Source organism: Borostomias antarcticus, assembly GCF_949987555.1.
Source record: "Borostomias antarcticus genome assembly, chromosome: 7".
NCBI lineage: Eukaryota > Metazoa > Chordata > Actinopteri > Stomiiformes > Stomiidae > Borostomias > Borostomias antarcticus.
In genome coordinates, this window is record NC_140240.1 from 28,482,895 (window position 1) to 28,493,373 (window position 10,479).

Here is a 10,479-nt window from a genome sequence, read left to right on the forward strand (position 1 = left end):
CACTGTGATCAGTGTGGAAGAACACTGTGTCAGGAGCCGTAAAAACACAGCAGCGCGTTCATACAGGAGAGAAGCCGTACCACTGTGATCAGTGCAGAAAAAACTTCAATCTAGATGAGAATCTCAGGAGACACCAGCATGTTAATACAGGAGAGAAGCCGTACCAATGTGACTGGTGTGGGAAGAACTTTGGTTGCTCAAGAGATTTAAAGAGACACTGGTGTTCTGGAAAGAGTCATGGTCCAGAATATGCAGGGGGTCAATTCAGAAGCCTGTGTCGCCACCCTGATCCCGTGAGCTCAGATCTGCTTTCCTCGGATCAGCCAAAATCACCCAACCTAGTGTCCAAAAATTATTATTATTATTATTATTATTAAAGCGCATTATTATTATTATTATTATTTATTATTATTATTATTATTATTGTTAATATTATTAAAGCGCATTATTATTTTTATTATTATTATTATTAAAGCGCATTGTGTTGCCTCTGAGTATGAAATGCGCTATACAAATAAAGCTTTGATTGATTGATTGATTGATTGATTAATTATTATTATTATTATTATTATTATTATTATTATTATTATTATTATTATTATTATTATTATCCCTGCCAGGTCACTGGCATGATGAGTTCCAAAACCAAGGTAAACTAACCACCCTCAGGAGGTGACGTGATTCGAACCCTGGTTGCCGGTGGGCAGCTGCATCGAGGCCGATGCACTAGACTGCTACGCCATTGCGCCAATTTTGAGATGAATGCATCATAATCGGGTGTTATCTGCTGAGGTTTGAACCCGGTCATCTATGTGACAGACTTAAAACAGCCTCCTAAACTAAAGCCTGGCTTTAGACTTTAGCTGAGGGAGCTAAGGCCAAGGTCACAAACAAGGAGATTCTATGAAGACCGCACGTCTGATGGGAGTGTGGTCTCCAAACCACCTATAAGTAACAAAATCAAATCAAACTTTATTTGTATAGTGCATTTCATACACAGAGGCAACACAATGCGCTTTACAGAGAACAATGGGAGGGTGGGCTTAGGTCCCACCCCTACATATTCCAGAGGGAAGCAAAAAAAAAAACAGTTTTACCCAGGGGTCGGAAAGGTGAGCTGTAAAAATTATTCCCTGACCTCTCTCAACGAGACGATTGAGCAAGCTCATGGAAAATGTTTGTCTATTTGATAAGAACATTTACAGAGCAATAAAAAAATGGGCTATGACTATCAGTATCCAGGAACTGATACAGGGTGGCTTGCATGAGACAGGGAGGTGTCCACAGGACCTGTTTACAGTATAAGAGGGAGAGACACTAGGGAGGAGGGAGGAAGACAGGGTTAGTGGCTACTAGGGGGCCTACCTACCTAATTCACATGCTGCACTGTATGGGTTTGACCCTAGTTGGCCTTGTTGTTTGGGTTCTGTATGTAGGCTACTGTAGACTATGTATTGTTATTATGGCCTGTTGAGACTGGGCAGCCAGCAGCCTCTTTCACTGTGAAGTGTTAAGAGTGTCACCTGTGATCACGGGCTGCCCTCTGCTTCTAGTGTGAGGTATTTTAGAATGTCTACCGTAATTAGACGTCTAGTCCTGTAACGATTTATTGGTGTCATATTATGTAATTATTATGTAATTATACTAGTGGACTTGTGTATGATAGTGAGGGGGAAAGGACAGTACCATCAAATATATAAATATTTAGCCTAAGTAATAGGCTAGGAACGCTTATAAATTAATAGAAAAAGCATGTAGGCCTATTGTAATTTTGGAGTTTGAGTTGGAACACCTTTCTCTACTGTATATCAGCTCAATAATCCTCGTCACATCCTCCTCAGTTGATTTAATAGGCCTACACCTCGCTGCCCAGGCTATCACGCTGGCAGTCGTCATGTGATCGGGGCTGTCGGTCAACTTCCACCGGGCGGGGAGGAAAGTGACCCCACCGACTCTCGCTACTGGGATGGGTCATTTGCATTTTGCTCCGCGGCGATTGGTGGGTCGAAAGTTTCACAAGTTTTTCGAATACGCCCCCTTCCCCCTAAACCAACACGACTGTTGAGAGAGATGCGCGCGGTATAAAAACCACATAGTAGGCTAGATGGTTCTCCTCTGTTTCCTAAAGGCGCCACATTTACGGGGAACATCTATATTCATGATTTCTTAGATGGCGGAGGAAGTATTGATACCATCCGATGGGAAATTTGAGGGGGTAAGTGTTAAAGTTTTAATTAGGACTATCGGCACTTAATGACTTGCGTATAAAAGCAGGATATGACCCTCCTGACTGATAGTTTATTTTCTTTTTACAGCCTTTTCTATATAGCCTGGGGGTTTAACTGATGAGCAATATTTTATTATGACCAAGTCCTATCAGTTTTTACAGTTTGCCATCAGGCAGTATGCATTGCTTGGTCTACATAGCCTATATCTCTCAGATCTGTACGCCTGTCAATGTCCATGTCGGCCACGAAGGCGAGCTGCAGCACCTGATGCATTCCTGCTACCGGTACATTCTTGTGCTGGGATACAAGCACCGCTGTGTGTATCACGTTAGAAGCATCTGGAAGAGCCACTTAGGGAGTATGCACTGGATGAATAGGCCTATAGACTTCAACAAGCCAGTGGCTTAATGTAAATGCCCAGCTCTCGCAGATTGACACCGCCTGTATCATTGATGTCTTCTGTTGCCAGAAATTGCCTTTATTTACAACAAGGGATTACCTGTCCTCCTAATAGCTTAGCCAGCTGCTTTCAATTCACAAAGGAATTCCCCTCAACGCTACCCCAACACAAGAGCTAATAAGATCTGCCACTTGATGTGAGCTGGGACATTTCAAACACAGCAAAGTGTAGCTTATGTCCCAACCAGGGCCAGCTCTAGACTTTTGGAGGCACTAGGCAAAATGTTTCTGTGGTGGAGGCACCCTTTTGAAATAAACCCAACCCACCATCAAGCAATAAAGACTGAGACTCATTCCATCGTGACGTATATCACTTTAGGCTATCAGCAGCAATGACACACTTGAGGATCACATCCAGTCTCAGCCAATCAGATCAATCTATTGTTGGGGTAGGGGGGCCTTCCTGGAAATCTGGGCTTTATGATCACTGGCATGTGTTGTATCCAATGTTAACATTAAGCCCTAGGCCCGAGGCATTTCCCTACTCCGCCTACAGGAGACACTGGCACTCGTCCCAACTTTTGTCATGTGAGGGAATGTCATGTTTCATGCCTCAGATCAATAGCTAGTGCAAGGCCAACATATAATCGAGGCTGACCAGTGGAGTAAATCAATTACTTTTGAACGGGACAAGGCAGTATTGTGCTCTTTCTAAGCCATCTTCTCGTGTGAAGTTGCCCTCTCCCTCTCACAAATTTAAATCAAGTTTGCAGCTCTGGAACTGTGTGCCATTGTTTGCCAAGCTCTCCCCTCATACAAACGACTTGTCCTCAGTTTACTTTACAATGAGAGCTGTTGGTCCATTCTCAGTACAAGGTAATGGTTGTTTCTTCATTCATCTTGCTGTTTGTTACGTGTCAAGACAAAACATACAGTATCTAGGCATAATTTCGAGTCTCACACTTGTGGAAAGGTATGTAGCCGATACACTGATGCTACTGTATACAGTAAAACACATAATAATTACTGGATGTTGGAGGCTCATTTATTAGCCACACAGCAACACGGCACATGCTTTAGTGAGAGGCGACACACACAAACACATGGATTTGCAGCGGTCGCCGGTGGAATCTGTCTCCTGTATTTGTCCCATCCAAGCTGTCCTCCTCCAGGGGCAGCCATGCAGGAGCAGTGGGCGGCCTCGTCAGTGGCGCCCGGGGACCAAATCCAGGTGCTCAAGTCCAAGTCCTGGTCAGGGACAGGACTGAAGAGCATCTGTTCTTCTGCGTGTTTTTCATATTGGGGTTCTATGTGGAGGGAACCCGAGTGAGCACGGGGAGAACCAGCAAGGTGGAAATGAGGTGGAAAAGCATAGATCCATAACAAAATGGCAGCCTCTTCTACATTGTTTACACTAGGCTACTATAGAGGAGTTTTGGCTGTTGGAGCATAAAAGCATGCTAACCCACTGACCCAGTGGGCCGTGGATGTCAGTTAAGCTGGGTGTCCTGGAATTCAGCTGCAATACATAAGCTTTTTTATTTATTTGTTAAACCTTTATTTAACCAGGTAAGAAGCTCATTGAGATTTAAAATCTCTTTTTCAAGAGAGACCTGGCCAAGAGAGCAGCATTAAACATTAAACATGCGGCTGTGTGCTATGAGAGTACACCGTGTTTCACTGTTCTTGTTACCACTTACAGTACCAGTGGCGATATCTCGCTAGTCTTTCAACCATAACATGGAAGTTTTACATCACCTATAACCTAGATGTCTTTTCAGTTGGCATTTCAGTTTTCATTTCTTCTCCTTACATTCAGTCAGATGTCTTTTTCAACTGGCATCTCACCCCCTCTCTAGATGAGCTTGTTGCGAGGGGCTCATAGCTGAGAGTGATTCGGTGTGGCAGTTCTTCACTTGGCAGGCTCAGGTGGTAATGTAGCTGAACACTGCCCGCCCCCCCCCGCTCCAGGTGGTAATGGCCTAGACACGGCAGAGGGGACCGGGTCTGGCCTGGTACCAGTCCGAACGCCGGGCAGGCAGGTGCTGACGCTGTCACGCGCAGCTCTGGAACGGGCACTGGTACGGCACCGAACGGGGTCTTTCTCTGAATGAATATCCGAGCAACGGATACCCGGTTATTATTGCTGTACACTTGGGCAATGATTCACTCATCCCCATGTCCAGGATGGTCTGGCAGCCTTGAGGCCTAGACTGTCTGATGGGGTTAAAAGGTGACCCATTTAAAAGAGAAGGTTAGGTGCTAAATAAAAGAGCTATTTTCCTCGCTAACTACTCTTGATAAGATCATTTTCCTCACAGCAGCTTGCTTGTCAGACATCCAGCTATGCAGATTGACCTGGATGCTGCAGTATAAGATCAGCCATGATTTTAATTAAGACTAAGATGTAGGAGATTCAGGTCAATTTCCAACATAAAGCTGTTTTTCTGCAGCAAGCTGCTTACTGTATGTTGACAATTATATAATTAGAGCTTATGTAGAACGTGTTTGTTTGGTAAACTAGCACAGTTCAATTCTCAACATAAAGCTGTATAAACTGAGCCTTGTGAGACCATCCTAATTATGCGAGCTCACATTCTGTTTCTCTTGCAAATCAGTGTGGATACTCTCCATAGAGATCTGTTTGTGCCAGATCAGAAAATGATCTCTCCAATCAGCGTTGGTTCTGAGGAATTTAGGCGTGATGACAGCGAGGAGCGGTTACAGTTAGCGCGTGATAGACGGTGATAGACAGGTGGTTCATCCAATCACCTGCCAAGTATTTTTGAAAGTGCCTGCCCTTTTCCAAACAGTTTCCAACGGAGAGTTCCCAGATGGTTATGCTGGCGCATCAGGTTACAATAAAGTGCTTACTACTATTATATGCACAGGCTTTTCTAACTTCTAACTTTGTGACTCATAACCTTTCATTTATATCCATAAAAATATCATGAATGGTGTAATCAAACATGTCACGATTGATCTTTATTTTGCTATTCATGATGATAATTGATAAGCATTCTCAATGGTGATATCCCTCCCTGATGTGATACAGCATCTCACGTGTAAACTGTCAGACATTTTCTTTCAGTGTGTATTCTGATCCTCTGACTGCTTCTCTCTTTATCTTCTCATGTCATTGTTCGTCAGGATCTCACACGCTCACTGTTGGCCGTGGCGTTCCTGGCCTCGTTCGGCAGCTCTTTGCTCTATGGCTACAACTTAGCAGTGGTGAACTCCCCGGCACAGGTAAGAGAGAACTGGGTTAACCCTAACCCTAACCCAGAACTGGGTTAACCCTAACCCTAACCCAGAACCGGTTTAACACTAACCCTAACCCAGAACCGGGTAAACACTAACCCTTACCCCAGCACCTCCACTCATACAGAATCATCTTATTTTAACAGGTGGGGTTTGAAACCTTCCAATTAGGAAACCAAACATTGTACCATTAGGAATTATTTGGGGTACAAGGAAGAGTTTATCTTCTACCTTATCATATCGTCAATCTCATTATATGATATCCCCTATGCTGTAGCGCATTGTGTTGCCTCTGTGTATGAAATGCGCTATACAAATAAAGTTTGATTTGATTTGTAAAATAGGCCTACATACAGTAGCCTACCTTGGAATAGTTTTGACCAGCTTCTTAGGTATAGAATGGCTCGATGAGCAGACTGTGGCTCTAGATGTATGTGTTTATTGTCTCATACAAGCTTGTAGGGGCTGTGTGAACATGCTGCCTAGTCACAGTGTGTCAGCTGGAAACCTTTTCTTCGTCTCCGCCTGTGAGTCATGCTACAGTATGTGGCGGATTTGCCGTGACTATTGAGCCTTGTGAACTGCGAATCGGGTCACTTTGGACACGGTCTGTCTCACAAGACCAATGTTCCGGATGTGAACTTGGGGGAACATCGTGTCTTGGATTAGTACAGTCGTATAGGCCTCCTCTTAGTGGAGTTGTACAGATTTTGTGGAAAGGTCATTCCAGCCATTTACCAAGGAAACAATCAACCTACAAGAGCATACTCATCTTCTCTTGCACTAAATTCCTTTTGCAAATATACCACATGCTGTAGTCACAATTTCTAGGGCACTTGTTAGCTAGCCTGAGTTTTTGGACTCCGCTATTCAGGTTTGGACTCAGCTATTCAGATCGGCCATCTGGTGTATGAGGAGGGCTATAGCCATAAAACTGTTGTATTGCGTTGCCGATCTTTGGTCTGAACTGGGCTCAAGAGCTGAAGTGAGTGTTGTTGTTAGCGACTGCAGCCACATTGTTGTTTAGCTGGAAAATGCTGTATTTTCTGGTCCGTGACCAGTGTTACAGAGGCCAGTCACAAGAGTGGAGCCTCACGAAGCGCGGTCTTCAGGGTGATCGGGGTCAGCGAGTGTGAGGCAGGGAGGGTTCATTGATGACATGTTAGCAATGGTGTAGTGTTTCCAGTTAATACATTAACGGGAGAGAGGCCAGCGCTACAAAATAACGAGCAGGCCTCAAAATTGAATTTGGAGCTCTGACCTGAAAATGCCAGACAGAGGGAGGGAGAAAGGGGGTGAGAAAAAGGGAGAAACGAACCAGTCACATGCAGATTATTCTACAGTATATCGCTATTTCTGACAGAAACAGAGAAGCTCATGTGTTTTTTCAGTGGATCACATGGTCAATCCACTTTATGAGCTACAATCAGGGTGACTGATCTTGGTGAGAACTTGTGAAATACCGTACAATCGCTTCACGACAAATCAGTCGCCGAAGCTTGGCATAACTGTTTTGGCATTACCACCTTAACGTGGAGAGGTTTCTACCACATTATAATCTAAATTCATAGCTATAGATGAGCTAAATGTAGCTGTTGTTGTTACAGCATTCCGAGCAGATCCTGAAATGATTTTGTGGAGTAAAGTAGATTGTCAATATTCAATAAAAGCAAGAAACCAAGTTAAAGTGAATGAAGTCTTAATGGTCGTTCATTATATTCCACATCTCTCTGACCTGTGCCCTGGGAGCAGGACTCACAGCTGTTGTCATAATGTTGTTAAGTGTGCATGCCAAGGCAAATGTGGCTGAGAAAATAAGATTTGGGTAATATGACTATTGATTAAACAATTTATTACCTCTGCCACAAAAACTCGGTGGACGGGTGTAGCATGGGCCAATTTAGAATCCATTCAATTTTGGCGCGCACAGCCACAGAATGCATTCAGGGGCGGAGGTCTGTGCTCTCTGAGCACCATTTCTAGCTGCACAATGAGTTCTTGCTGTTTTGCCTGACAGGAAGACAACTATGGTCAAGGCTTCCCTCTTCCCTTCCCTTTTATAAAAAAAAGTTTATAATGTTTGGTGTTTAACTCTCATACATTACACTATACATGCACCTTAAAGGGCAATTTTCGTTTTTGACAACCTGGACCTTATTTACGACATATTATAAGAAGTTTGACTCACCGAGATCACTTTGGTGTAGTTCGGAGTCTCACATTCTCTGCGCTACGATCGTTGTTGGTGCCGAGAATATTGTCGTCGTCATTCGTCAGCAACAATCCGATCGTAGCGCAGAGAATGTGAGCCGGAGAATAGCCAGTCTGCGCGCTGGCCTGTGCGCATGCGTGCTGGAGCAAGTGGGGAAAGGCGTGTAAAGATCATATTACAGAGGCTAAAGACCCCGTATTTGAAAACCACTACAATGCCTCGCGTTGAGGAATCTCAACTGTCGATTCATCCAATCTCATTGATGAAAACAACCGTTTAGCGGCCGAAAATAGATTTTGAGAAACTGCATTCTCGTTGCCCCGTCCACCGTCATTACATGGATATACTGGCTCGCGCTGGATTTTAAATTTCTTCTACAGGCCTCCGAACTACACCAAAGTTATCTCGGTGAGTCAAACTTCTTATAATATGTCGTAAATAAGGTCCAGGTTGTCAAAAACGAGCATTGCCCTTTAAAAGGGTAGTGTGCTATTTTGGATGCTTAGATCTATTTCTGATATGTCTAATATCAATCTGAAACATAGAGACCATGATGTCATTGATCCCTCAAATACTCATCTAGATCAAGATTTTCATCCGACTCAAATTTCTTTACAATGGAAGTGGGCAGGGCATGTTAATACGTGTTGAAAAGCTCAAGAAAAACTAGCAGGAAGCTCAGTGTGTAATCTTACCGGTCTCAGTATGCTGTCCTGTGAAATGTATCCCAATCCGTTGTGTTTATGTGCTCGGCAAGGCTCGGATATGAGCATTGCTCCGGCCTTGTCTTCACACCTCCCCCAAACCCTTCCGCGGGAGCAATGAAAAAGGAACCTGGAGCAACGCTAAACACACCGGATTATGATACTGTATGATACTTTCACAATACTGTTAGTGTTTTGGTTGACAAACTAGTCAAATCTGTTACAGTCACCAGTTCTGGCACTGCTTTCTCCTTCCTCTCATGTCTCAGTACATCAAGGACTTCTACAATGAGACCATAGTGTCCCGTAACAGGACCGGTCTGGACGAGGAGTCCCTCACCCTCATGTACTCCCTCACAGTCTCCGTGTTTGCCATCGGGGGCATGGCGGGGTCCCTGCTGGTCGGCATGCTAGTCACCAGATTCGGGAGGTAAGGGTGTTTGTGTGTGTTTGTGTTGATAGATGTGAATTAGCGTCCACACAACTGTGTGCGCGTTAATAGAGGTTGATGCTGTGTGTGTGTACGTGTGTCCACAGGAAAGGGACACTGGTGAGGTCCACATTCCTGGTGTTCATCGCTGCCGCGCTGATGGGCTTCAGCAGGGTCTGCAGGTCCCCTGAGTTGGTCATCATAGGACGTTTCATCATTGGGATACACTCAGGTAATACACATAGAATTATGCAAAAAGTCGTGACGCGGCAGATAGAAGAAGCATGAAATTTGACACATATGTCTGATGACCCTAAGACATCCTAGAAGGGGTTCCCAAAAAAAATCTGTTATTGAAGGGTTAGGGTTCAAAATGGCCACCTAAACAGTTGGCAGTTGACTCAATAGGCTCCTAAAAACAGTGGTTGCTGAAACAGAAATAGAAACTAAGTAAAAATAAATAAAAAAAAGGCTCCTTAAGAACCTCATAAAAAGCATGACATTTGTCACATATTATGTCCATTGGGCGACCACAAGAAATCTTAAAAAGGTTCACAAGAAAATCTTAAACAGGACACTCAGGTACTATGCAGTCTACACTGTAGCCTTAACCTTAGCCCTAACCACTAACCTTAACCCTAGCCCGGGCCTAACCTTAACCCTAATCCCTCATACTCATGCGACATGCCCAAACAATGATTGGATGCTCTCGAGATGTAGAAGACAGGACTAAGGAGAAGGAAGAGAGATATTGAGGGATATCTACAACAGCCACTGATTATACTGTTTCTCTGGCACCGTATGTATCTCTAACTGTGCTCCTTCCATTCTGCCCTGCAGGTATCTGCCTGAGCGTTGTGCCTATGTACCTGGGAGAGATCGCACCCAAGAACCTCAGGGGTTTCCTGGGCCTCATGCCCAGCATCTTCATCTGTCTCGGGGTCTTCATCGCTCAGATTCTGGGCCTGCACGAACTGCTGGGAAAGGTAGGAGGAGGGAAGAGGGAACCGTCTAGACCGGACCTACCTGAACTCTGACCCCGTGCCATTTTGCCCTTTGACCCCCGCCGCCCCCACAGGAAGAATACTGGCCGCTTTTCCTGTCTCTGGTGGTGTTACCCACCATTTTCCAGCTCATGCTGTTGCCATGGTTCCCCGAGAGCCCGCGGTATCTACTCATCGAGAAGCGGGACGTCCCAGCCACCATCAGCGGTGAATTCCCAGCGAACGTAACTGCAAACATTAC

General features: G+C 44.6%; 1 protein-coding gene across 1 annotated transcript in view; it reads left to right on the plus strand.

Moving 5' to 3' along the window:
• Positions 1 to 2,170: 2,170 nt before the first annotated feature.
• slc2a15b (solute carrier family 2 member 15b) overlaps positions 2,171 to 10,479 on the plus strand; it is a gene marked incomplete at both ends in the record, with an annotated part of 14,495 nt that continues 6,186 nt past the window's right edge. Inside the window, 6 exons of the mRNA XM_084441445.1 lie at positions 2,171 to 2,215; positions 5,778 to 5,876; positions 9,074 to 9,234; positions 9,342 to 9,466; positions 10,075 to 10,220; positions 10,313 to 10,445. Of these exons, the coding sequence (XP_084297571.1) occupies positions 2,171 to 2,215; positions 5,778 to 5,876; positions 9,074 to 9,234; positions 9,342 to 9,466; positions 10,075 to 10,220; positions 10,313 to 10,445 (709 nt within the window). The remainder of the gene's footprint in view (positions 2,216 to 5,777; positions 5,877 to 9,073; positions 9,235 to 9,341; positions 9,467 to 10,074; positions 10,221 to 10,312; positions 10,446 to 10,479) is intronic.